Below are 24,403 nucleotides of genomic sequence, written 5' to 3' on the forward strand. Positions count from 1 at the left end.
ACATCTAGTATGTATACTTGGTTTAGACGCTCACGAGTAACTGGGCCACGAACGTTACGGTGATCCATTAAGACCCGCCTATCTTCCAAAGTTACCCCATGAATGCACGAAAAATTGTCATGCAAATTGATACAGCTCGGAGATCGTAATGCGTCTGACTCGGTATTTCCACGAGGCTTGATCAATAGTAGACTCAAAAGCCTTGTGTAGGTCCTGAAAATGGTTAAGAACTGTGCACTGCAAGATTTAATCGTTGCAAACACACTTCTGATCAGTCTCTTGGTAACTTGCAAGCTTCCTTTGCAGCTTCCTTGCGGTCGCCCACAAGTAATGTCACATGGTCCGTGCCTTCGAGAACACACTCTCCCGTCGTGACCTTGCTTGATGACGGTTTTGACTTTCATCTTGACTTTGACTTGATATCTGCGCGTTTCCTTGCGGCTTGGACGTGCGATGATACTACAGGTGCACTCGACGTATTAGCAGCGCTGAAAACTCCGAATGAAGGCGTGACGCAAGTAATGCAGTTGTCTTCTTCTTCTAACGGGACTTCATTATTAGAAAGTGAACAAATTGATCGTCGACGACTCATGATGTGTTTGTGCAGCTCTGCGTTCCCCCATGATCTTGATGGTCTAAAGAAGGCAGTGCTCAGTGGCAGTGCTCAGCGCTCAATGCTCGTCTTTGGTTCTGCCCAGCCACTCTGAACCAACGATTGCTACAGCACTATCTCATTCAAATCAATAATTTTACTCTCGTTTCTGTGCTGGAGCATCACCGTCAATACAATCTTGTTCATTTATCAGCAGCGCCTGTCTTTCGTTTCTCGGTCTTTCTTCCTTCTTACAGCTCACTCACCAGTGTCAATGAACACAGATAGCACAATTCTGCGAGCGATCAAGATTTCTTGAACGGAAAGGGTCACCGTCCTCTAACCAATCGTGTTTGTGTTAGTTTTTGCTGTTGGTTCTTGAATTTGACTCTCGTCCTCGATCACACACTCATCAAATCAACCATCTTCCACATCTCCGAGCAACTCGCTCACCTGGGCCTAGCCTACGTACGACACGCATCATTGGTGCTATCCACTTTACCTGCTCGAAAATAGACGACAGTATTAGTGAACGTTATCAACGCCTACCTTTATTTCGACACCCTTCGTCGTGACCAACAATCGTGCATCATCCAATAATAGTGGTACGAGGAGTCTTATCGGACGTATTGTTCACCTTCTTGTGTGCTACCACTGCTGGTCCTCTTTCTCCTCTCACAACACCTGTCGACTCCTCTTTCTGGAGATTTGATGTCCGGATCAAACGATGACTCGACACGCCGTCCACGATTTATTTTGCTATGATATCCGATACCAGCTTCTGGTACAATTCATCCTGCATTCTTGAATAACCCGAGAGGGCATCATCGAAGATCGAATCTGATCCCCCAGCAACAATTAGCGCTGTGACGAATAAGGAGTACTTGCCGTCTTTTTGTACCAAGAATGATAATTGTATGCTCGCCATAGGAGACCGGGAATTTTTTACATGTCTGTCCACTACAGACATATGCAAATGAATATAAATTTTGCTAACTCGCGACCCCAAGCGGAACTCTGACATGAACCTTGCAGTCTTGATTTCGTCTAGGATGCAGGTCACTGACAGCTACGGTACAGCGTAAACGACGGAAGTTGTGTCACATTCCAGGGAGTTGGTTTATTCCCAACCTCTGCGTGAACTCGCCTGTGAACGATGCCCTGCAGCAACAATCAAAACTTCAAGCTAACAGCAACCCACTGCTGCGAGTTGTCGTGCCAGCCTAGTGGAATATGTAAAGAGTCATGGAAGAGGCATCCTCCGTCAGTCATGATACCAGCATGCAGTATGCCAACGCTCGTTCACTGCAGATGATCTCAGACGTGAGGTTGAATCGATTAACGTATCTCTCTGTACGCGCGAGGTTGTAACCACTTATCACAAAAATTTCCATGGTAAGACCACGGCTGCCACGAGAACTTCCAGTTTGAAAGTGATCTTCTCAGCCACTGACGCTGATGACACGAACACTGATCAAAGCACCCGCAGTGGTCACTGGCACCTCCTCGATATCTGTATCAATTCTCAAGGGTGCAAACACATCTCTGACGAAATTAGTTGTCGGTACGAATCAGCAGCAACATTCGAGTTTCACCCAGTCTGCTGTTCAGGGCATCGTTCAATCTGACAACCGTAAATTCATGCTCCGTACTAGGTATCAAAATTGAAAGGGAATAAAAGAATCAAATGGTACACTCAATATTGGAATAAAATCATCGTTACGTGGAGCTAGCAGGATTGATGTTAGCAACTGCGAGGGAACGGTAAAGACTAAGAACTCACTCTTCCCGGCAACTCGACCAGCGTGATCCATGGGCCATGCGGCTCAAATCAAGCTCAACGCCTCCTCTCGGGTAGTGATGTGCATGGCCCGGCTTCAGGCCGTGGGCCAGGCCAAGCCAGGCCTGAATAGGCCAAGCCGAGCCAGGCCAAAGTCACGGCTTGGTGACGGCTTTGGCCTGGCCTGAGATTTTGAGAAGCCGAAGCCGGCGGCTCAAGCCGCGGCTTATGTCACACAGAACTGTGCCTGCAGCGTCGCAAACACCACTCACTTGACAACCCCAGAATCCCACTTCTATCCCATTTTAGACTTTCACTTACCGTTGTATGAGCTCATGACAGTGAGTTGCTGATCTTTGTTCTTTCCAAGCACGACATAACTCACTTTGTTGCTGGTGGATAGATCAATTTCAGTAATTTGCCCTCTTTTACGAGTCTCTTGCGACTTGCAAGCTTGGCAGCTAGCACATTTGTTTTCGGACAAAAGGCGTGCATCTGTGATGGTATTTTTTTCATATCTGTTTCTTACTACTTGTCTCTAATGGTTGGAACCATCCACACAGACAGTGATGACGAATGTCATGCATGACCAGTCTGTCAAAAGAAGCCCAGTGCCGCCCTTCTCCAACATTCAGAGAAGGTGGCTCTCCCATCCCAAACCAAGGCCATCAACGCCTTTCGTGCAGCTGAGGCTACGAGGCATTTGCCTGAAATTCAACACGCTTCCAACATGGATCAAACCACCCCCAGCTCAACAGGTGACACCACACCATCAGGTTCAACCCTGGCAACCTCAGCAGCACTCAAAACGGGTAAATGGATGCGTGTTGAAGCAGTTGTTGATGAATCTGATGGAGAGGAATATGAGGATGCACACACCGAGGAACGTGAAGATGCACGCACCAATCCACGACGTAAGTTTCTTTTTCCATCTGCAAATATAAAACTGATACCCTGGTAGCCAAAAGATTGCGCAAATCAGCGCCAATCAATGTAGATTTGATTGACGATGATGGCATTCCTATTGATGTTCATGTCCAACCCATTACCGACACAGCTACGACATGCGAAGGCAAGACTGCGGATCTCAACGCCTTTTTTGGTGCAACATTCGATCGTACGGGAACCAATGGCAAGGTCAAAAAGCACCAAAAGTGCAAGTTATGCATGTAAGTCCATAAGGTCATGATTGCGCTTGCTCACTCACAGCAAATTAATAGGAAACAGTGTATACTTGTGAACGAAGCTACAACACTTCGTCGTCATGCTGAAGCAAATTTTGCGGTGCGTAAATTTCTTTCATATATTCATTGTGCATATATATATATGATTATACTGTAGGGAAAGTATCGACAATGGGCGAAGGAGAACTCCTTCGAGTCTATGTTACCGGGTGACGTCAAGGCCCGCAAGGAGAAGGCCGAGCAGGCACAGCGGACCATTAACTCGCATCTGACTGAACGCAAACTCTCTGAACGAGTCATACCGTACTCGGATAAGTTATTCAAACAAGCTGCAATTGAATGGTTGGTCGTGATGGACCAAGTATGTATGCTTTGCTTGATCTAATAGTATGACCATTGACACGCCTTCATCTAGCCCATCCAAGCCCTCAAACACCCGAAGTTCCAGGAGATGATCGATGTTGCTTCACAGGCAACAAATGGTGTCAAAATCCCCGGTCGCAAAGCCACCCACACTGAGATCATATGAATATTTAAGAATCATTTGATGAGACTCCGGACGATGTTAAATGTATGTCACAATTCAGCGTGTGCTTTACCACATCTCATCCGCCAACACAGAGCACTGCTGTTAGCGGAGCAATCAATATCACTTGTGACGCGTGGCAAGCCACCAACACTGATGGATATTTCGCTGTCACTGGCCACTGGATCGAAGAGAAGTCAACGATGCAATGGGAGTGCGAAAGCGCACTTCTTGGCTTTACCCAGCTCAACAACGCACACAATGGGAAGCGTCTCGGTGGCACACTGTTCAAAGTTTTAGATCGCGTCGGTATCACACATAAGGCATGTCATTTTTGCATTCTGCTTGGCTTACTAGTCTAATCATGATATATAGTTGGGCCATGTCACTTGTGATAATGCCTCTAACAATGGCACAATGCTCGAGAAGTTTGCTCGACTCTATAAAGCGCATCACAAAAAGGAGTTCCCTTGCTATGAACGAAGGATCAAGTAAGTCACTTGTTTTGCAGTTGATATGTGCTCACATAGTGTTCAGCTGTCTCGCTCATGTGATTAATCTCGGCACCCAAGTACTGATCAGTACATACAGCAAATCTCCGCACTATGAACCTCACAATCCCCATGCTCATGAGCCGGATACCACCAAGCATCAAAATCGTGACGAGATTGGACTCATACATTCGATATGCGTAAAGGTGATTGATATCTCTTCGCACATTACGTTTTACTGAATTATTCAAAGGAGCGATCATCTGCGAAACGTAAGGAACTTTACAAAACAGTGCAAGTCAAGGCTGGTGTCTCGCACCCTACACAACTCCTTCTGGATATGAAGGTCCGTTGGTCCTCGACCTATGTGATGGTCAACCGTGCAGAAAGCAATAAAGAGGTGAGTGTAGTCTGCAGTGTTCAATAATGCAATGTCTAATTTCTGACAACAGCATGTTGACATCTTCGTGTATGAGATGGGGCTACAAGAGCGAGACTTGACAAAACGGGCTAAGATCGACTTCCTTACGCTGGCGCCAGATGAATGGACCCGTGTTGGTAAATTTGCCGATCTATTATCAGTATGTTACCTTCATTATTTGATATTGTGCCACCGCTGATTTAATGTTTCAGTATGCAGACGTTGCCCAGCAGGCCTTCTCGTCAGAATCAACTACTACGCTACATCTTGCTATCCCTGCACTCGAGACTCTCCATCGAGCTTGGTCTTCACGTGCGGAATGGCCAAAATATTCACATTTCACACCAGCATTGCATGCCGCTGCACAAAAGCTCGACAAGTATTATGATAAGACCACTGACTCCCCGGCCTATGTCATGACTATGTGTATGTTCCATTTACCATGTATCCGTGATGCTCATGTTCCATGCAGTGCTTGATCCAACGGGTAAAATGTCGTACTTCAAGAAGAACTGGCCCGAGGATTTGCAAGACGAAGTTCTCGCTTGCGCGAAACGAGTGGTATGTTGGACAAAGTTATTCACCAGCCTACAATCACTTACAAGTCATTTAGTTTGAGGCTCGCTATCTTGAATTGGGCCAGGCAGCATCCATGTCGCAACCTTCGCTTGTCAAGAAAGGCAAGGCTAGCGGACTCAAGAAGTTAATTCGCGAGGCGCAGAGCTCCGATGAAGACGACAATGACGAGACTGTCGTCACCCATACAGATCCATCTAGACCATGGTATGCCAGTTTTGAAAACTATGTCAATGCTGTAGAGACGAAACCTCCGCCTGGAATGAGCATAATTCAATGGTGGGGTGTAAGTACACATCCAAGTCTATCTCGTCTCAATACTGACCAGTCTTTGTTGTAGATTAATGGACACAGATATGGCCCAGTATGGACCTCACTAGCTCGTGACTACCTCTCAATTATGGTGTCGTCAGTTTCGAGTGAGCGCGCGTTCTCACAGGGTGGTATTACCATTAGCAAGCGCCGCAACCGCCTCAAAGGCGACATCGTTGAGGCACTACAGTGCGTCAAATGTGCCCTCCGCCATGATCTACTCTTCCGCGAGCCTGGACCCTCATCATCAACTGAGGAAGCTCTCGAGGACTCTGATATTGAAATGGATGCTAACGAGAAGCTGAGTGATGTCGAAGATGGGGATGAGGAGGGCTGGGATGCTCTTCTGGAGGGAGATGAGGATTTTGTAGAATCAGATGCTGACTCCATGATGTAAATTATCTGCTGAACATGTTTCTCCATTTTCAGTACTTGGGCCGCGGCTCAGGCCAAAGCCGAGCCAAAGCCAGCCATCACTGGCGGCTTTGGCCCGGCCTCGAATTTTCGCAAGCCTAAGCCGTCTGAAGCCAGGCCGAAGCCACGGCTTTCGAGCCAAGCCGGGCCGGAACATCATTACTCTCGGGATTACCATTGCAGTGTCAGGAGAATAAAATGGATGTCAGGAAGCTGGAGGTACCCAGAAAAGGAGCCGATGATTGGGTCCCATCACCCATCCATCAGCCTGCGGCAAGAAAGGGGTTGAATCAGAATCGTGGTGAGAGGGGGGCTCGAGCAAGTCAGTGGGGTTGGGCAGAGCGTGTTCCAAGCTGGATGAAAAAGAAACGAGGCGATTGCTACAGGTTGGGATGACATGGCTTTCTCGGGTGGGAGGTGCGGTGCTTTGATGCAATGGAGATGCGGAAGAATCTGGCTTTCTTGACTCGGGGAATTGGGTGGGAGGTACAGTGCTTTGATGCAATAGAGATGTGGAGGAATCTGGATCTCTTGACTTGGGGGATGGCTGCACTTTCACTACACCCCACATCCGCACAGTGTTATCCCATGAACCAGACGCGATGCGAGTACCATCCGGTGAGAACGAGACTGATGAAACTGTCCAGTTGCCCCTTCAAGGGCTCACCCATGGCTGTCCCGTTGCTACATCCCACATCCGCACAGTCTTATCGGTGAACCAGACGCGATGCGAGTACCATCCGGTGAGAACGAGACTGACCAAACATATCCAGTGTGCCCCTTCAAGGGCTCACCCAATGGCTGTCCCGTCGCTGCATCCCACATCCGCACAGTGTTATCCCGTGAACCAGACGCGATGCGAGTACCATCTGGTGAGAACGAGACTGACTGAACCCCTCCAGTGTGCCCATTGATTATGGCCTGAACAACCGTCCAGTTCAAATCACGACCAGATGCTAGACGAATGGTATTCGGAAACCTTGCCGTGAATTTGCTAGCCATGGTGGAGTTGACGGGCGAGAATGGGAGCGCTGATAAATACAGATGTGGTGTGCTGTGCAAAATCATGGCCCCGAACACTTGAATGAATCTTTGTACATCCATCGTGGTGGACCATAAATCTTCGTATCCAGAATGACCCTGTATCTATTTATGAGCTGTTCGTCCGACACTGCCTCGTAGGCATGTGCTCACCTTCAGCCACTTGGCAACTAGTGGAAGCACAAAAATTGCACCTCTGATTGCATTGAGAATTCCGAGTGCTTCAATCCAGAACATCTGTCGCTCGTCGTCGAAGAGTGATTTTATTTCCTTTGCGAGCTTATCATCAAAGTCTGTTGTTTGGACATGCGTGGCCCAATATCGGCAGGAATAGGATAGATGTGGGGAAATGGATGTTTTAACTCGTTGAGACAGCTCCGTGTCTTGGGAATTAGGGAGGTAGGACGACTTCAAGCCACAGATATTGAAGCGAAGGCCATCTTGCCGGGCCATCATCACTCGTAATGATGCAAATGCAAGGTCGCGTTGTTGCGCCTTCGTTCTCTCGACGAAGAAGTCTCCACTGGATGATTTGTCTGTCAGGAATTCTTGAAAAGTCGCATGAAGAGGTCGGATGGGGGTATTTGAGTCGGTGGTACCGCTGAGGAGGGATCCCATGTGTTTTATTACTACGTCTACTTCGTAATGGTCGTTGTCGTCCGGGAATTGATGCCGCATAGCATTCAGTGAATCTAAAGGGAGGGGTTCGGATGTGGCAAGTATTTGGCCCATCACAGAACGAAACTGCGCTAGTGCTTCCAGGTACTCGTTCTCGCCATACTGATCTCGTGGCCAGATATCTGTCAAAATAAGCCGATACATATCATACAGCTTGTTTGTCCACTGGTGAGGTTCACGATTCACAACAGTTTCAAAGCGAGCCCTTGGGTTTATGCCGGGAAGGTCTGCCTTAATGTATTCGCATGCAAGACGTGCCCACTCGAAAAGTCCATCGACCTTCGCGGCGAGGCGTGCAAACTCCTTGCGCCCGAAACGCGGCAGCCCTTGTAGCTTGTTAGATACAAAAGCACGGATGTCGGACTCCGCCACTTCTGCTGGAATCTTGTCCATGGACAACCGTAGAATATGATCAGCACCTTCAAATTCCTTTTCGATATCGTGAAGTGGGCGAGAGGTGACGAGAATCCGAAAGTTGGAAGGGAGTTCGGTGATTTGGGGAAGCCCATTGTCCTGAAGTTTACCGGCAAGTATGCGGAGGAGGTTACTCCGCGTCTCCACTCCACCGCTCTCATCCAGTGCTTCTATCACGATCAAGACAGGCCCTACACTTGACCCAGAGAACTTCTTCAGCGGTTCCATGAGAAGCTTCCGCCACTGCTGGATAATGTCCGTCGTGTTCTTGAGAGCGTTTGCATTCTTGACTGCATCCGCTAACGCGCGTTTCATCCCCGGGTCACGATCGGCAAGATCGCGCGCGATGGTGGAGAAAATCTTCTCGTGGCGACGATCTGCTTCTCTATGCCGATCAAAACAAAAACATGAACCAAGGCCTCCCGTTTCCTCGAACCAGTTGGCAATAGTGTGGGCGATGGCTGATTTTCCCTTGCCAGCAGGGCCGGATAGCCACATTACACGCGGAACAGAATCTCCGCTGCTGTTGATCCACTTGGTGATTTCGGAGAGAATGTCCGTACGAGTGCCTGACAAACATTGCTTCGCAGTATTTAGTCCTGCGCCCGCTGCATAAGTCATGCCGCTGAGATCGAGTGTTTCGCCTTTGAGTGTATGAGTAGAATTAAAGTTAGAGACATGCAGGAATCCTCACCCGCAAACTGGACAAAGATAGCTACGTCCCGATGAGATTGATCGCGAAATTGCTGCATAAGTCCATCCAAGGCATCGTTGTACCGTGTGATGATATCGTTTGTTTCCGCGACGATGTTTTTACTGGCTCTCTTCCCTATTATCACAGTAAGCATAAGACCGGTTTGCGAATGCTATGACCCACAGAAACTTTTCGTCGCCGAGTATTCCCTGATGAAACGGGCACACTCGAGAGTCTGCTGAGCAATCTTTCCGATGACATCACGCATCGATTCAACCCTGGAAAGATTATCGTCTTGGGTAATGAAACCATAAACTTCATCTAATTTTTGAAGAAGGCGATCTACTGATTCGTCGCGCTCCGCTTGAGCAAGAATAATCTGTATGGAACCATGACTTCTGAGCGGGAGGTAGATTTCCGGGAAAGATAGAACGTACTTTGGCTGCAGCAGAAAGTACGCCCAACGCCATCTTTGCGTATGGATGCACCTATAACTTGATTAGTTCGCTACCAACTAAGGAGAGCAGCCCATACGTTTGCGATCTTGTCGATAGCAGTGTCGAAAATTTTCAGGGGTTGGAGGTAATTGGTCTGGAAATTATCTACGGCAGTGAGACCTGCTGGGGCATTGTTGACAGCGGATATCACAGGCTGCGCATGTCTCCAGGGTGTTTTCATGTTTTCTAAAGCCTTGTGAGCACCCTGAAGTTCGGCATCAACTGATTTGGGACCAGAGATTTCCTCTATGCTAGAGTGGACGTCGAGAACCTGCGCGACCAACAAAATTTAGACATAGAAACTAAATAATTGGATGCAAGTACATTCGAAGCAGGTTCTCCGGATAGCCCTTGGTTGACGCAGCCACTGAGATTCTCAGATGTGGTGGGATACTTGTCATTGATGGAAGAATGCGGATGTGACGTGTCCTGGGCGCCTCTGATCAAAAACAATGAACTGGGAATACGATTTCAAGCACCTACCTGGATGTTCTCACTGGATGAAGCACCTTGACGTCCGACATTCTGGATCGCAGGAATACGCTTGCGGGAACACTTGAAGCGTTTCTGCACGATGTCAGCCAGAATCAGGAAACTCAGCAAGCTACCTACAGAAAGTTTCTTGGTGATCTTTTTCGCAAATTTCCAAGTACCCTGTTTGACTCGACTACTGGGCTGGCTCTGGACGAAGAAAGCGTCGGGAGCAACGATGAATTTCATGAGCGCTCATCCACAGCAAGTAAGCCTTTGAGACTACATACCGAGCTTTCAGGAATGGTTGCTTCACAGGTTTCTGGAGGAGGATCTGGCCTATTGTCGCTCATGACAGCGGACGATTACTGCGAGCGAAGTGGGTGCAAGAAGTAGGTGAGAAAGGAGAGGACCTCTAGGATGAGCCGAATACTGTTGACCGAAGCATAGCCAACACGTTGGCTAAGTTCTTTAAGCGCTAACTGCCAGTCATATGCCCATTGCCGAAGGAATAACTTGAAGGGAACCGTGACAGCAGGGATAGCCTTGCCATAAACCTTACCACAAAGCGAAGTATTGAATTCCACCATTCGATATCAAATTTGAAGGTGATCACATCTCTCCGATGAAGAATTGATAACGGCGTCTTTGGCACGATGTAACAGGGAGCTTGGTGCGAGAGAGAGCAGACATCCATACGCTCTTCCTCTTCGGTTGGCAGGTTCGACGATATCCATTCTCCTTTGTCCAGACTGATCTCTGCATTATGGCAAAAGGATCGGGTTTGTCTATTATTGTCCGCTTTGTGATAGTTGATCATCCTGGAACAGTCCATCATGTGCTATTGCCTAGAGCTGGCTTGTCCTAACCTGGCTCACGACTCTTGTCTGGCTTCCAAAGAAAAAAATTCTGATAGATAGAAACATGGAATATTCTTCTTCGTCCGGAGATTCGCATGTTGATCTACAATGCACAGAGAAACTGATTACTTTGCAAGCCAGATCCAAGTCATCTTTACGGTGCTACCTTTAATATCCATAGCCTCATGTTCAATCAATCAGCCTTCAGGTAGCTCCATAACCCCAATTCTCAATGGAAATGTCAAGCCGCCGCACGACAACACATTTGCCTAACACAGCATCCAATAAACGGTGTTTCACTGTTTGAAGGGTCAATCGAGTCCTTTGGGGTCAGTCACCCTACATGTATCTTTCCTTCATATATAAGAGTCCTCGAGACTCACTTAACAGTTGAGTCGTTTGTATTTCTCGCTCGAATCTGTCTACTACACTTTATACAATGTCCACTCCTACTTCCAATGAGGTGCACCGCACCAATGCGTCATTGTGAGGATTGCTTTGTTGCGTGAAAGCTGCATGTCGCTCATCGCAATTTTAATTCAGGGATATCATGTTCCTCCAAGACGCTACAGAGAATCAACAGCCCTACATCGACACCGCACGCAACGAGATCAACCAGATCTCTAACACCCTTTTATCTGGGGAAAATTTCGCCCCGGAAGACATCAGATTCGGTCTTGTTGCCTTCCGCGATCACCCTCCTGAAGAGGACAGCTTCGTCATCCAGGAATACCCTTTCACGTCCGATGTTGCAAGTTTTGCGTCTGATTTGGCCAGCTTAAAAGCGGAAGGCGGTGGAGATCTACCTGATTGTCAAGGTGATGCTCTGGCCGCTGCCTACAAGGCTGACTGGAGGGACGGAGCGACAAAGGTTGTGGTGCTGGTTACCGATTCACTCCCACATGGGGTCATAAATGACGACAGAAACGACGGAGACGGCTTCCCTTTAGGGTGTCCACTTCGTAAATCATACTTTTGTTCTTCAGTTCATAATGGATCAGCGACTAATGCTAAATTAGAAAACGACCCGCTCCGTATTGCGAAGAGCATGGGAATAGCTGGTATCACTCTGGTATGTCGATCATTCTACATCTCGTGCTAGAGTTTAATCTCAACACAGCATGTGATTGCGTGCGAGCCTACTCTGAGTAACGATCACAAGGTGAGATCATTTTCTTTATGCTGTCGTGTCAGATGCGTTATTGATCACGCAGGGAGGCCGTGATTTCTACCAAGGGTTAGCGAAGAGAACGGGGTAAGACGATCATACTGGCTTCGATCATTCATCAATAAATTGACTACGTGTGATAGAGGGAGAATGATCGATCTCAGCGATATGAGCGTGCTGCCCACTCTCATCGCTGGTTCTGCTCTAGAAGCAGTCGACAGCGAGCTTTACGTTACCAAGCATCGTGCTGAAGTTCGCAGCATCGCGGACAAGGATAATATCAGCGCCAAAGATATTTCTTTGAGGCTACACAAGGACTTGGTGGCCGCAGGCGTGCAGCACAGCACCCTTGTCGTCGACAATGTGTACCATAAGAACTTCGAGGTTGCAGGCGTCCAACAGAGCACCATCGTTGTCGATAACGTGTGCGAACAGCGAGACCAGCATGTCGACACATGGTTTAATGCTGAGAATCTCGGCGAAGGCAGGAAGAAGATCCAGCAGGTAGGCCAAGTGTCGACGAATCTTTGCGTTCTTGACTCTCATAACTCCATCCAGCTTGGAGTCGATCGTGTTGTCGAAAATTACCAGGCCAATGTGGTGGTGGCGGAACAATCAGCTGGTGTGGAGACGAAGCTGATCAGCTTGGCTCAGGTGATCTTTTCCTCGCTCGTATTGATGTCGATGTTTTTAGTGACCGCTTTCACAAGGTCGAGGCTGTCGTTCACAAGTGTCTTGTGAGAGAATTATGAGTGTGAAGATCGTGTTGTTTTCGTGGATATGTACTCGTATTACCTGGCTGGAAAAATGTAACACCATGGCGAATGACATTGAATTGAAGGCTCAGCGTCTGCGGAGTTGTTCGCTTGTATTTTTTGACCTTCAAGTTGGACACTAAGTCCATATCTTGCCTAAACCCATGCATGTCTAGGCACAGTCGGCATGTCCACCCTTACTTCTCGAATTCCTCAGTACCAGCTGCGTTAGACGCGCGCGCATACTGTCGGTACCCGTACTAGCTCTCCAACTTCGACTGTTGCGTGAGGTGAAGACGAATCGAGTGCGAAGGCGTCGTAAGGTTGGGCTGGGTCTGAGCGTTAGCTCGGGCTGGACGCTGAAGGAATGAGCCGCTGGGTGGGCTGGGAACAAACGAACAACGATTAAATTAGTGACGCCAGTGTATGAAGCAAATCGATTGGAGTGCGTAAGGGAGAATTAATAAATGTTCAAACCGGGTCAGCACATTCTGATCTTGGTCTCGGTTTCAGAGGGTTTAGAAACAAAGGGTGGGATGAGTTATTGTCTACCACACTGTACTTTTCCCTGCCAAGTGCACTTAACTGCACTTATTGAAACACGGCCTCAATCAGGAGACCGGCAACCTTCGACAGTAGTACCACTGTGCCTTTGATATTAAAGGTTAAGCAATGGCTGGTTAAAGGCTTTTGTCAAGCTCATCGCGAGAGTGACACGTTGTCTCCCTTTGCAGCTCTCGTCTGGATTTGTTGTTGGCTGTCCTCAGAGACAAGTGCGCGCGCTCCCAAGGTTGCTATCTGCCAATTAAGGACCTTATGAGGCCCCGTCTATTACAAGTCAACCCATGGCAACAGTGAGCGGCAATGCCATATTACAGGAGGGTAGGCATAACACAAGTCCGCACAAAATATTCATGAAAACGACTATCTTTAGTGAGCTCCGGGTGAAATGTGGTGAGCATATGTTGTCCTTGCCGTAATGCGACGATACTTTGTGAATCGTCCGGGCTAGAGTCGCCTTCGTCATGTAGTATCAGCTTCTGTGACTTTGGCACCAGGTTAACCGGTAAGCGAGCGATGACTTCTATTGGTGGGTTCTCGGTGGATGGATGTAAAGCTAAGATAACCTTTTCGATGAAAGTTCAATGAATACAACGATATGGATGAGCGCAAAAAACGCACAGGAGCACGAATGAATACACCCATAAAAGGAGTGGTTGGATCCAGCAGACCGTCTATTGAGAGAGGTGCTTCGAAAGACTCGACCTTGGCGAGACAGTATCAACAAAGAAAAGACTGCAAAACATGATTTTCATACCTGTGAACCCCAACCATTCCGAGCTATGGTAACTGATATTCCGCCAAGAAGCTCCTGACCACCTTTTTTGGTGTTCTCGACTGCCTGTGCAAGAAGAATCGCTCCAGCACAAGTTCCCCAGACGGGCTTCTTCTGCAAAAACGTCCGTAGAGGTTCTAAAAGCCCAGAAAGCTTAGCGAGGAATGCAATAGTCGTGGATTCTATCGGGTGATGTGAGTAAATTTAGATAAAATGACGTTGATCTTACCTCCTCCGGGGATTATCAGAGCATCACATGCTGAAAGATCTTCTGCAGTCCGAACAAGAACAACTGCGATTTTCTTCTGGCATGAGAGCTTTTGCAGGGCGGTCTTATGTTCTGCGAAAGCTCCTTGAAGGGCTGGATTTTTCCTATAAGTCTATATTATGCCAGCACACATACCATACTTACCTAGTATGCCGATGGTAACGTTATTGCTGGCCTGGACGTAGGTCATGATGAGAAAGACAGACACTGAAGCGATCTGTTTACACGTCGCAGAACTCACGGGAACAACTGCGGATTCTAGGCGGAATGATACGGATCGAGTCAGTTAAAACATGTGGTCTTTGAGGAGAAAAATTGGCTGTTGGCCGACGCGGCCCGCGCGGTGCAGGGCGTGGGACTTTTTTAGGCATAAGTGATGACACGATGACTAAGACCCAAGGTCTTTTTCACTCTCACTGCAACCACCATCATGTCTGAGCTTGACGCTGACCTTTATGGCGGTATATATTTTCAAAGCTTGCGAACTGTCCATTTTTTTTGACTTGTCACTTTTCTAGATCTCTACGGCAACGATGAGTCTGAATTTCCAACTTCAGCAGAAAACGGCGACCAATCTAAAGCGGAAGAGTCTGTTCTGCCGGAAGCGCCCTCTCAAGTACCTGCTGCTTCCACCATAAAGGCTCCCCTGCCACAATCAAAACAGCCTTCACCGGTCGTGCCGGCCGCCTCCATCAAAGCACCTATAACGGAGACCTATCCAGTACAGACTTACGAAGAATACGCATCAACTACCGCTCAATCAGGACCTCCTGCCTATACTGCTCCCGCTACGCAGCAAATTCCGACTTATCAACAACCTCAGTCCGACTATGCAGCAGACATGGGCCAACATGAAGGTGTGGGTAGTTATGACCGTCAACATAGCCACGAGAGAAGTGTGCGGCCCTCAGAGATGAAAGACGAAGGGTGAGTTGGTTAGGACAGTTCTACTAACTTTCTATAAAAAAAATTGGGTCATGCATTTTTGCTGGGAAATATTGGATCGTAGTCGTTGACGGTCAATAATGCCGACGTAGTTGCTCGGTCATCGTCACGCTAGCTACTCAGCTATGTCGACTAGGACGACTAGTCTAGCTCTAGCATATTCGCGTTCTCTACGTCCAGTCTAAGCTAGGCTAGCCATAACGCGAACAGACAGTAGCGTCTTCCCTTTTCTCCTCTGTCATAACAACCCCTGTCTCTACAGAAACTAATAACGAGCTTTGCTTTTCATATCGTACGCTCAATTACCGACGTCCGAACGTATACCTCGTGTCTTCGACCATGTTGCCTCGCGCGTGCGACACTATCTATAGCAAGATGTTCATTGGCGGTCTTAACTGGGACACAACCGATGGTACTTACATCATTATTACTTGCTCTGTACCGTTCGGTAGTACTAAAATAAGGTCGTTCGCGGCAGAGTCCCTCAGGAATTACTTCTCCCAGTTCGGTAGAGTAGATGCATGCACGATCATGCGCGATGCTGCTGGCCGGTCGAGATGCTTCGCCTTTTTGACCTTTGACGATCCCGCAAGCGTTAATGCGGTGATGGTGCGGGAGCACTTTTTAGATGGCAAGATTGTACGTACAATATTGTATCTAGCATTGGAGTTCTATTTACCCGTTACCCAAGATTGATCCAAAGAGAGCAATACCTAGACAAGAGCACCAACGCGCCACAAAATTATTCATCGGCGGTCTTGCAGGGAGTGTGACGTCCGAGTCGATGCGAGACTTCTTCTCGCAGTTTGGCAAGGTCATTGATTCGACTGTCATGTTAGACCGTGAGACAGGGAGAAGCAAGGGTTTTGGATTTGTTTCATTTGAAGACACAAATGTCCAGCCCTTCCTCGGTTTTGGGAACCTAGAGATCGATGGGAAATTGGTATGTGACGAATGTGCCGTATCTATAGATAGATTCATTCATTTACGCACTTTATTTAAGATTGATGTGAAACTAGCGCAACCGCGTTATCAGCGCGACAATTTTAATGAGGACGGTGGTCAGCAACAACAGTACACCAACAAGGGCGGAAATTTCAATGCGGCAGCTAACGCTATGCCCGCAGCACCCTCGGGCAACACTCCATTTGATCCCCAGGCTCTTGCCGCGTTGTACACCCGCATGTTCCAAATGGCAGGCGGAGGTGGTATGATGGGAGGCATGGGTATGAGTATGAATCCAGGCATGACCCCTGGCATCAACCCGGGTATGATGGGTGGCATGGGTGGTTATGGTGGCGCAGGCATGGGCATGGGCAGAGGTGGAATGGGAAGCCCCGCAATAGCAGGTAGTATGGGTGGAGGACCAGGGATGGGTGGTGGAATGGGGCGAGGGGGACAGGGTATGGGGGGCGGTGGTACACCTACAGGGCCTGCCAGCCTGGGTCCGAATGTTCCACGCGGTCCACGAGGAGCACAAGGCAGTCCGAGTGGTCCTGGTGGTCTTGGCGTTGGTCCACAACGTGCGGGACAGCGAGGGCAGCACAGCTACCATCCCTATGCGCGCTAATTTTCATGACATCCGAGTCCGAGTCGCTGGATTTGCATTGCAACTAACTTATCAATTCAAAAGCTGGTCCGTGTACGCATGAAGATGGTGGACCTTTCATATACATTTATATGCAGTACGGTAGTCTTGTTCGTCTTTTTCGCTTTTTAGTATGTTCAGAAGCCGTATGGAATGAATTATTTGTGCCTGCTGCATCACCAGGTTCCACGAATTTGGAAATTTACAAATAGATAACAACAACACGAGGTACAATTGCAAAATGCTTCCGCCAGATCTTTTGCATATTGAGCTCGAACTAAACATCTCTCTAGCTGTTAGTCCTGACACCAACACTCGCGATACAACCTGAACCATAGACAGGGCGCCTACTGTGTGCCCTGAACATGCCCCCTCATGTGGACGTAGTCATCGTTTTTTGTGCTATCCAAAAAGGAGCCAGCTTTTCTAAAGAGCAAGTGCGCCAGAATGCTGTCAAGGCAGAAAAGCAGTATTCTAAGCTCATTAATACGCTCACACGCGCCGGCCTCAAGGCTGTTGGGAGGCGTGGAGAGAGCCAGGGTCAATTACTAGTCTTGGTGACTTGCCCGCAGAATGTGCTTGCGAACCTTATTCATTGTGAACGGTGAGTTTCACAACGAGTTCACCGTCTATCTTCTCATGCATGCATGCCAGACATTCGGACTTTTTGTACGGACTTCCAATGTCAAAGTTGCCGTCCACGAACGACTTTGAATCAGCCCCATTATCTCCTGCCGACCGTATCCGTTTAATCCACGGATTCATTTCTTCCACTCCCGAAGATGGAGGCTTGGGTATCATTCCAGGGCGAAAAGAGTGGAATCTTGTGGAGTCTGTGATGGCACTTCACGATCATGACTTCAATGATCACTGGATCCACCTATGGACGCGGCACCGAATAGAGAGCGTGGAACTCGAAAAGATTCGAGACCAGGTTTGTCAATTATTTTTGTTCCTTGTACATCATTATAACGAAGTTGTCCTAGTTCGGAGATTCCGTTGCGCTCTACTTTTTTTTCCTCACAGCATACACGCGGGCTCTAATATTTCCCGCGGCATTGGGCGCTATCTATTATCTCTGGGGAAAACCTTACTCTGCTTCTTACTCCACTTTACTCCTGTTGTGGTCAATTGCGTTCGTCGAATGGTGGAGACTCCAGGAACGTATCCTGTCAATCAGATGGTGTATCCGTGGTTCGTGGCGTGTGGAAAAGCGGAGGGCTGATTATCTCCCGAGCTTCCCCTGGTGGAAGCAGGAGATGCGCATGATGGCTGGCCTACCAGTCATACTACTCTTTGCAACTATCCTGGCGGTTATATTGACAGGCACATTCGTCCTTGAAGCCTTTGTGACCCAGCTTTACAAGGGTCCTGGCCACACATATGTGGTAAGTTTCATTATGCCTGCTGCTTACCGCCTTTCTGAGCACCGTTCGTTTAAGTCTTTCGCCCCAACGATACTTTTCTCGCTCCTTGTTCCTCGGTTGCTAGCAATGTATCCACAAGCTCGCCACAAACTTCACGGATTGGGAAAATCACAAACATCAATCGAATCATAGTTGGTCTCTTTCATTGAAGGTTTTCGCGCTCTCTGCGATGAATGCATATCTTGGCCTTGCACTGTCCGCATTCGTCTATGTCCCTTTCGGGGAAAGTGTCATGAACTTTGTCCAGTCCTACTTGTCCACAGGTGGTCATCGTGCGTTGGTCTTACTGGAGAAATTTAATGTCAATTTCAACGCCACGTCCTATCTCGGTGCTAGAGGAAGCAGTGGAAACAAAATCAGTGCGGCCGGACTCAGTTTATGGGAGTCGGATAGGAGAAACGCGCGACGCATGTTGAATTCATCGAGGCTTCAGGAACAGATGTTCGCCTTTTCGGTCACAAATCAAGTGGTGGATACCTTCACAGCTATTGGCTTGCCATACATCCTCCGTGCCGTGGAATCGTTCCGCAATGGGAAAGGTTTTCGGAATGGTAGCGGAAAGGGACACGGGAAAAAAAAGCGGGTGGCATTTGATGACGAACCTGTAGGGCATGATGCACACGGTAGAGAGGAGCGCGAATTCCTCGAGCGCGTTCGGAGCGAAGTGGTGCTGCCAGAGTATGATGTGTTCACGGACTACAGCGAGATGGTGACACAGTTTGGCTACGTCGCTCTTTGGTCAACGATATGGCCACTTGCACCGGCGATGGCACTTTTCAACAACTACATTGAGGCGCGCTCTGATGCGTTCAAAATCACGGTGCACACCCGACGACCGACACCTGTTCGAACAGATACGATAGGGCCATGGCTTGAGTCTCTATCCCTTCTAACATGGTTGTCGGCTCTCACGAACTCTGCACTGGTATACCTCTTCCGTCCCCCTGATCAACAGGAGCATGAGGCGGGCACCATGGTGAATACGAATGCGGCTGATCAGTCACAGGATCTGAATCATCAACGACCCAATGGTCTCGCTGGAACCCGGGAACTTCTCGTGTCCGCTCTGTTGATCGCGATGTTAGCGTCCCATGGTTATCTCGTAATGCGTGCCGCCGTCCGACATGTCTTGAAACGTGCCATATGGACAGGAAGCAAGGAGATGAAGGAGGCAGAACGCGTGGAGAGGGAGATGAAGGAAAAATATCTGAGTAGCCTCGGGCAGTGCACGCCTAGCGAAAATATGATCTCGGAAGTGACGGGCGAGAAGGATGAGTGGGCCACCTTCTGGACAATAGACGAGGGTATGGATGATATAGGGAAAATGCTGAAAGATGTTTGAGTTGTCGGACCGTGGGTCGATGAATTATGTTTGGCATTGGACCTGGATATCTCGTTGGTATCTTTATTTCGGCGGGGTTTCATTGTCACTAACGTTTTTGTTTCCTTCGCGATCCCAGAGATGATATCCTGTAGATATATGGGAGTTCTCAGTCTTGTGCATTTGGCAGGCGATTCGGACTAAATTGGACTAAACGGTTTCAAGTGGCAGGCCAGCGAAGACGACGATCATGTCGTGATTCGTTTCTTGTACTCGGGCCTTGTTCCGTCAACACATTGCAATCATGTCAATGATGTGTTTCTTGTACTCGAGCCTCCTTGCATCAAAGACGTGAACGACGAGAGCAAACGGAGATACTCACCTTGCTTACATCTTCATTCTCTTCAATTATCTAGGACATGTCTTAATATCACGGTCGTTATTATGAGCCGGAGCGCGCTGTGTTGTGCTAATGACCTCGGCTCTTGAGGTTCTTTGTCTTCATCATCATCTCCTCTACCGGAACAGGTCAAGGACCTCGCGGGACTGGATTCTTGGTGATGGCTTCCCCGGACCCGGAGGGATGAGGGGCGAACAGGGTGGAATGTTAGCCGTATACCTGCAACCTCCACCCGACCCATAGACCGAGCTACTGGTGGCCATCTTCGGTTTCCTAAACAAGGGACCCAAGTTCCACATTTCAGGCCATCCACAAAATCCCGACGTGGGACAGCGATGACGACCGATGCTACTGAAGATTACACGGTGTTGGTGACGTGGCCGAAAGATAAAATTGGAACACACCTGTCATTTTACGCATGAGTTTATGGAGCAGCGAGAGTGTTGAGTTGACAAGAGCTGAAGCGCCTGAACCATTGGGCCAGCGACCAGACCGGGGAGATTGGCATGCTGAAGGAGTAAGCAGTACAGAGAGATGGTATTGAATACCTGACGGGACACATCAGCGAAGTGCCGAGCAGATCCCGTACACGCTGTGGATGAGGGTAAGCAATTAGTGCGTCTCTCAGTGGCTTCCTCGTTCTTGATGCACGTCGGAGATACCATTTCATCGACTAGTAAGGCAAAGTACAGACCACCAGGTGTGAGGCTACAAATGTGCCAGCGCACACATGACACATCATGATGCAAACCTGTAGCGTTCAAAGCTACTTCAGGTTGTTGATGCTCACGACTTGGGTGCAATGAGAAAAACAAAGCCTGAGTCATATAATGCATAGAGGAAGTATATACGGAACATGTCATGCGGTGATGGGTGGCAGGGTGGATGAACAAGAGTCCTCGTCACAATGGTAGAATGGACATGAGGCTGTCGGTACTAGGACGCCAATGAGACGCGTGTATAAACGCCACACATCTAGTTAAGCAGGACTGGGGCTGTTTATACACCACAGCAAGCGGCCGATAGGCTATCTGATTTGGACCAGCGTGACGGAGAATTGTCATCTGTATATGATAAACACGTGGACGACCACATCGGTTTGCTCTATTGATGACTACGAGATACATAAACAACTTATACTCGACTGAGCCAATTCGCACCTCGGACAACCCTGAAAGGGGTCACGTACTTCATGATTACGTATACACACCCAACCTTCAGATTCAACGGCAACCAACCCTAAACAGGTGTCCTCGCTTCACTCGATAACGAGAATGACGTCGCGGGTTTTGTCGTATGATGATATTGAACGCCTGTACTAACACCAAGAATTTCGTCCGCCTCTCGGGACCCGGCGAGCGGGACGTCTTTCCGAAGCGAAACCTTGACAGGATCTTCGCCAGTAATATGCGCCAATGCAAACATAACGTCAAGGTCTTTCATGAAACAATTAACCAGGAGCTGGACAAAAGACGCACAAAACTCACCTTCTAAAGACCGACCGCCGGTTTCAGGGAAGAAAAAGTAAACAACTGGAATAATGGCTACATTCAGGGCTGCAAAAACGATGTAGGTTCTCCAGGAGATGTTGTTGAAGGATGGGCCAACGACCATTACGACGACGAAGTTGAAAGTCCAGTTTGACGCTGGGAAAAGAATAGGTAAGTGGATTTATCTCCATGTCTTGGCGTACGAGTGACAAACCCGTGCTTAGTGCATTTGTTGGTGCACGGATTCTGAGCCCAACAAGCTCAGCACACTGGAAATCGCCGAAAAGTCAACCAAAAAAAAAATTAAAAATTGCCGTTGCTGTACTCACGTATAACCACGCCATTCCAAGCCACCCAATAGCAAAAAACGTGTTGAAGCCGAATAACAGGACTACGCTCACAATCTGGGCTGGTCCATTGTTGATATATCCTAAGATAGCCAAGAGCAGCATTACGATAGATTGACCGATGGCTCCAATCAGCATGAGTTGACGCCTGCCAACATAGTCTATTGCATAATAAGCAATAAAAGAAGCGAGAAAATATTCTGTGCCATTGGCAGCAGCGGTAATGCGTGCGTCGACATCGGAGAGACCAAGACGCTGGAATACAATGGTCTGTGTGATCTCAGTATTGCCGCAGTAGATTATGTGGTCGCATAACATACAGCGTAACTGTTGAAAGCGCATTTTTAGATCACAACAAGTCACATCAAGGGGGCTGAAATACCCACTAGGTAACGAGGTTGATGCCAGTCAGCTGCTGCATCATCTGACATACCACAGCAATGACTGTTCGTCTGAAGTTCTGGCTGCGACCCCCGGTAGTGAGTTCACGTAGTGAACCTTGACTAGTAGATGTTTCAACAGCAACAGCCTCACGAATGCCGTAGTAAGTGCGCTGAACTTCTGGATCAGAGGGAGGTTTGTCTTCCATTGCGGATATAACCGCCATCGCTTCTGCATTTCGGCCGTGCTTTACCAACCTAAGATTCTGATCAGCTTCGCAAAAATCACGGAGAATGACAAAAACTTACCATCTCGGTGACTCAGGAAGCTTACGTAGGGTGCCAGATCGAATCCGTTAGCACAAGTATACACATTTTCAGGGGAGAAACAGAACTCACAAATCCGACGCATGTCACCACAATAATTTCAAACACTAATTGCAGCGATATCGGAACTCTCCACTGAGCAGACGACCAATTTACGAAGAATCTGTTTTGATGGTTGTCATCGGTCAGTCAAACTTAACCTGGGCGTGACACTGAACATACAGTGCTAAATCAATCCACTAAAAAAACCACGTCAGAAAAGTGAACAAATGAAAATAACAATTTGCGTACATAGCTGTAAGACAGCAATCAATTTAACAAAATAAATCAATACAGTAACACACTCACGCAATAGCTACTCCAAACACGATCAGAGTCCCCTCCATCATAATCCTAGAAGGATTCCGTGAGCTATTTATCTATCGCATATGAATGACATACATTCGACCCCTCTTTGCAGAAGGGGAGAGCTCCGCATGATATATTGGTACTGTCGATGTCTACAAACAAATTTGTTTCAGCAGGACTTTGAAGCCAATGATAAGCACCACTGACTATCAGACCAGTTCCGCAGCCTGTGAAGATACGAGCAAAAATCAAGTGTGCGAAAGAAAATGCAGTTGTTTGCAGGATTGCCCCTGAGAAAATTAGCTGGTACTCTAAACGCAATATAGTTCGCCTACCGATCATCATTATGCTGCCTGCTAAAGCAATTGTCTTACGGCGACCGAGCTTATCACCAACCCAAAGATTGGAAAGAGCACCGAAGAGACAGCCTACTTCCTGCATTGTATAAGCGCAAAAGGTGGGGTATAAAAGGTGAAAACATACATAGATGGCAATTGTGAAGCTCTGAAGAGTTGCATGATTGGGGTGGCTGGCCTCCACTACGACTTCAGGAAAGGTAGCTTCAAACTTTTAGAATGTGATATATACATATTCGCATGCAAGCTATAGAATATGTCGTTACCTGATTACCCGTAATTAGTGACGACATGACACCTTGGTCATATCTGAATCGCAAAATAAGAAGATTTCGATTTCGAGTTACTTGACGCACCCAAGGAGTGTGAATCCAGTTCCTGCTACAAACGCCACTGCAACCGTTAGCTTACGACCGCGCAACGAGGGCGTATGAGCAGCGATATCTGCTGGATCCAAGTCGAATTGTTGATTTATCTGCTCATGGTTAACATCAGTCTTTTCTACCATAGATGGCCAACATTTATCCTGATCAGATAGAGGAAGAGACATAGTGCTGCGTAGACACCGATTCTTATTGTTGAAGGACGAGATTTAAATACTTGGGCAGCTCGCCTTCGATCCTGACGAATGGGTCTATTTCCATGCCTGCTGATATGACCTCAAAAGCGGGGATCAGGATGCAGCTGCGGAGATCAAAATGGTTCTGCCGTTCATGATTGGAGATAAGGTCGACTATCGAATTGTACGGTTCGGATTTTGTGATGCAGGGCAGTGATGTGTTCTGAAGAATTGAAGTGGATTCTGTGAAGAACTCCCGGTTCAGTTGAGTATTATAGCTCAAGACACGTTTCGTGAATAAAAATAGGCTAGCGAATTCTTGAATATAGCGCTGGCACGAAATGTAATGAAGGTGTGAAACCTAGTGAACATTGAAGTCGCGAGGCTCTTGATAAATGAAAGACATGAAGCAGGCAAGAAGTCTTGAATTTGCATGC

The 24,403-nt window shown here is 47.9% G+C and overlaps 8 protein-coding genes across 8 annotated transcripts; 4 read left to right on the forward strand and 4 right to left on the reverse strand.

Annotated features, from left to right (window-relative positions):
• Positions 1-6,528: 6,528 nt before the first annotated feature.
• Positions 6,529-7,205, reverse strand: EDB93DRAFT_1135178 (uncharacterized protein; the record flags this gene model as incomplete). Its single annotated transcript, XM_041449102.1, has 3 exons — positions 7,012-7,205; positions 6,972-6,975; positions 6,529-6,882 (listed from the first exon to the last, which is right to left on the reverse strand). Coding segments are annotated over exons 1-3 (448 nt in total), but the record flags the coding sequence as incomplete, so codon positions are not given.
• A 2,090-nt stretch (positions 7,206-9,295) lies between these two features.
• EDB93DRAFT_1102639 (uncharacterized protein) lies at positions 9,296-10,444 on the reverse strand (the record flags this gene model as incomplete). Its single annotated transcript, XM_041447230.1, has 6 exons — positions 9,296-9,502; positions 9,561-9,611; positions 9,658-9,891; positions 10,104-10,187; positions 10,233-10,301; positions 10,382-10,444. 6 exons carry the CDS (start codon positions 10,442-10,444, stop codon positions 9,296-9,298), a joined length of 708 nt encoding a protein of 235 aa, XP_041309345.1.
• Positions 10,445-11,307: 863 nt separating this feature from the next.
• On the forward strand, positions 11,308-12,959 carry EDB93DRAFT_219720 (uncharacterized protein). The gene is made up of 8 exons (XM_041455752.1): positions 11,308-11,437; positions 11,495-11,913; positions 11,971-12,023; positions 12,072-12,113; positions 12,166-12,206; positions 12,263-12,623; positions 12,678-12,773; positions 12,830-12,959. The coding sequence occupies exons 1-8, from the start codon at positions 11,391-11,393 to the stop codon at positions 12,869-12,871; spliced, it is 1,101 nt and encodes a 366-aa protein (XP_041309346.1). The 5' UTR covers positions 11,308-11,390; the 3' UTR covers positions 12,872-12,959.
• Positions 12,960-13,298: 339 nt separating this feature from the next.
• Positions 13,299-14,810, reverse strand: EDB93DRAFT_1135198 (PdxT/SNO family). Its single transcript, XM_041449103.1, has 5 exons — positions 14,623-14,810; positions 14,440-14,571; positions 14,193-14,392; positions 14,057-14,140; positions 13,299-14,001 (listed from the first exon to the last, which is right to left on the reverse strand). The coding sequence occupies exons 1-5, from the start codon at positions 14,666-14,668 to the stop codon at positions 13,747-13,749; spliced, it is 717 nt and encodes a 238-aa protein (XP_041309347.1). The 5' UTR covers positions 14,669-14,810; the 3' UTR covers positions 13,299-13,746.
• Positions 14,811-14,837: 27 nt separating this feature from the next.
• EDB93DRAFT_219924 (uncharacterized protein) lies at positions 14,838-15,668 on the forward strand. Its single transcript, XM_041455754.1, has 3 exons — positions 14,838-14,939; positions 14,997-15,405; positions 15,516-15,668. Exons 1-3 carry the CDS (start codon positions 14,909-14,911, stop codon positions 15,571-15,573), a joined length of 498 nt encoding a protein of 165 aa, XP_041309348.1. The 5' UTR covers positions 14,838-14,908; the 3' UTR covers positions 15,574-15,668.
• Positions 15,587-17,046, forward strand: EDB93DRAFT_219899 (uncharacterized protein). The gene is made up of 4 exons (XM_041455753.1): positions 15,587-15,835; positions 15,902-16,062; positions 16,115-16,366; positions 16,427-17,046. Exons 1-4 carry the CDS (start codon positions 15,763-15,765, stop codon positions 16,991-16,993), a joined length of 1,053 nt encoding a protein of 350 aa, XP_041309349.1. The 5' UTR covers positions 15,587-15,762; the 3' UTR covers positions 16,994-17,046.
• Positions 17,047-17,277: 231 nt separating this feature from the next.
• On the forward strand, positions 17,278-20,235 carry EDB93DRAFT_1135206 (calcium-activated chloride channel-domain-containing protein). The gene is made up of 5 exons (XM_041449104.1): positions 17,278-17,615; positions 17,666-17,945; positions 17,998-18,399; positions 18,454-18,486; positions 18,518-20,235. Exons 1-5 carry the CDS (start codon positions 17,377-17,379, stop codon positions 19,778-19,780), a joined length of 2,217 nt encoding a protein of 738 aa, XP_041309350.1. The 5' UTR covers positions 17,278-17,376; the 3' UTR covers positions 19,781-20,235.
• A 968-nt stretch (positions 20,236-21,203) lies between these two features.
• EDB93DRAFT_219985 (general substrate transporter) lies at positions 21,204-24,130 on the reverse strand. The gene is made up of 18 exons (XM_041455755.1): positions 24,021-24,130; positions 23,764-23,961; positions 23,674-23,716; positions 23,535-23,618; positions 23,387-23,486; positions 23,259-23,341; positions 23,145-23,203; positions 23,052-23,096; positions 22,995-22,998; positions 22,926-22,942; positions 22,776-22,866; positions 22,686-22,705; positions 22,383-22,634; positions 22,317-22,323; positions 21,979-22,266; positions 21,864-21,918; positions 21,647-21,805; positions 21,204-21,595 (listed from the first exon to the last, which is right to left on the reverse strand). The coding sequence occupies exons 2-18, from the start codon at positions 23,955-23,957 to the stop codon at positions 21,399-21,401; spliced, it is 1,698 nt and encodes a 565-aa protein (XP_041309351.1). The 5' UTR covers positions 23,958-23,961; positions 24,021-24,130; the 3' UTR covers positions 21,204-21,398.
• Positions 24,131-24,403: the final 273 nt, after the last annotated feature.

The sequence above is a fragment of the Suillus bovinus genome, assembly GCF_016758785.1.
Source record: "Suillus bovinus strain UH-Sbo-P2 chromosome Unknown EDB93scaffold_16, whole genome shotgun sequence".
Lineage (NCBI taxonomy): Eukaryota > Fungi > Basidiomycota > Agaricomycetes > Boletales > Suillaceae > Suillus > Suillus bovinus.

What these genes read in the sequence shown, in the direction of transcription:
- EDB93DRAFT_219924 (XM_041455754.1), top strand. Translation starts at nt 14,909, where the DNA reads ATGTCTGAGCTTGACGCTGACCTTTATGGCG. An exon ending in TGACGCTGACCTTTATGGCG is followed by an intron (nt 14,940 to 14,996) that starts GTATATATTTTC and finishes TCACTTTTCTAG; the next exon opens with ATCTCTACGGCAACGATGAG. An exon ending in TCAGAGATGAAAGACGAAGG is followed by an intron (nt 15,406 to 15,515) that starts GTGAGTTGGTTA and finishes ATGCCGACGTAG; the next exon opens with TTGCTCGGTCATCGTCACGC.
- EDB93DRAFT_1135198 (XM_041449103.1), bottom strand. Translation starts at nt 14,668, where the DNA reads ATGACCTACGTCCAGGCCAGCAATAACGTTACCATCGGCATACTAG. An exon ending in TCTGATAATCCCCGGAGGAG is followed by an intron (nt 14,393 to 14,439) that starts GTAAGATCAACG and finishes ATCACCCGATAG; the next exon opens with AATCCACGACTATTGCATTC. An exon ending in GGAATGGTTGGGGTTCACAG is followed by an intron (nt 14,141 to 14,192) that starts GTATGAAAATCA and finishes TGTCTCGCCAAG; the next exon opens with GTCGAGTCTTTCGAAGCACC.
- EDB93DRAFT_219985 (XM_041455755.1), bottom strand. Translation starts at nt 23,957, where the DNA reads ATGTCTCTTCCTCTATCTGATCAGGATAAATGTTGGCCATCTATGGTA. An exon ending in AACAAATGCACTAAGCACGG is followed by an intron (nt 21,806 to 21,863) that starts GTTTGTCACTCG and finishes TTCTTTTCCCAG; the next exon opens with CGTCAAACTGGACTTTCAAC. An exon ending in CGGCGGTCGGTCTTTAGAAG is followed by an intron (nt 21,596 to 21,646) that starts GTGAGTTTTGTG and finishes GTTTCATGAAAG; the next exon opens with ACCTTGACGTTATGTTTGCA.
- EDB93DRAFT_219899 (XM_041455753.1), top strand. Translation starts at nt 15,763, where the DNA reads ATGTTGCCTCGCGCGTGCGACACTATCTATAGCAAGATGTTCATTGGC. An exon ending in TAACTGGGACACAACCGATG is followed by an intron (nt 15,836 to 15,901) that starts GTACTTACATCA and finishes CGTTCGCGGCAG; the next exon opens with AGTCCCTCAGGAATTACTTC. An exon ending in ACTTTTTAGATGGCAAGATT is followed by an intron (nt 16,063 to 16,114) that starts GTACGTACAATA and finishes CCGTTACCCAAG; the next exon opens with ATTGATCCAAAGAGAGCAAT.
- EDB93DRAFT_219720 (XM_041455752.1), top strand. Translation starts at nt 11,391, where the DNA reads ATGTCCACTCCTACTTCCAATGAGGTGCACCGCACCAATGCGTCATT. An exon ending in CCCTTTAGGGTGTCCACTTC is followed by an intron (nt 11,914 to 11,970) that starts GTAAATCATACT and finishes ATGCTAAATTAG; the next exon opens with AAAACGACCCGCTCCGTATT. An exon ending in CTCTGAGTAACGATCACAAG is followed by an intron (nt 12,114 to 12,165) that starts GTGAGATCATTT and finishes TTGATCACGCAG; the next exon opens with GGAGGCCGTGATTTCTACCA.
- EDB93DRAFT_1135206 (XM_041449104.1), top strand. Translation starts at nt 17,377, where the DNA reads ATGCCCCCTCATGTGGACGTAGTCATCGTTTTTTGTGCTATCCAAAAA. An exon ending in GTCCTGGCCACACATATGTG is followed by an intron (nt 18,400 to 18,453) that starts GTAAGTTTCATT and finishes CGTTCGTTTAAG; the next exon opens with TCTTTCGCCCCAACGATACT. An exon ending in CGATACTTTTCTCGCTCCTT is followed by an intron (nt 18,487 to 18,517) that starts GTTCCTCGGTTG and finishes TGTATCCACAAG; the next exon opens with CTCGCCACAAACTTCACGGA.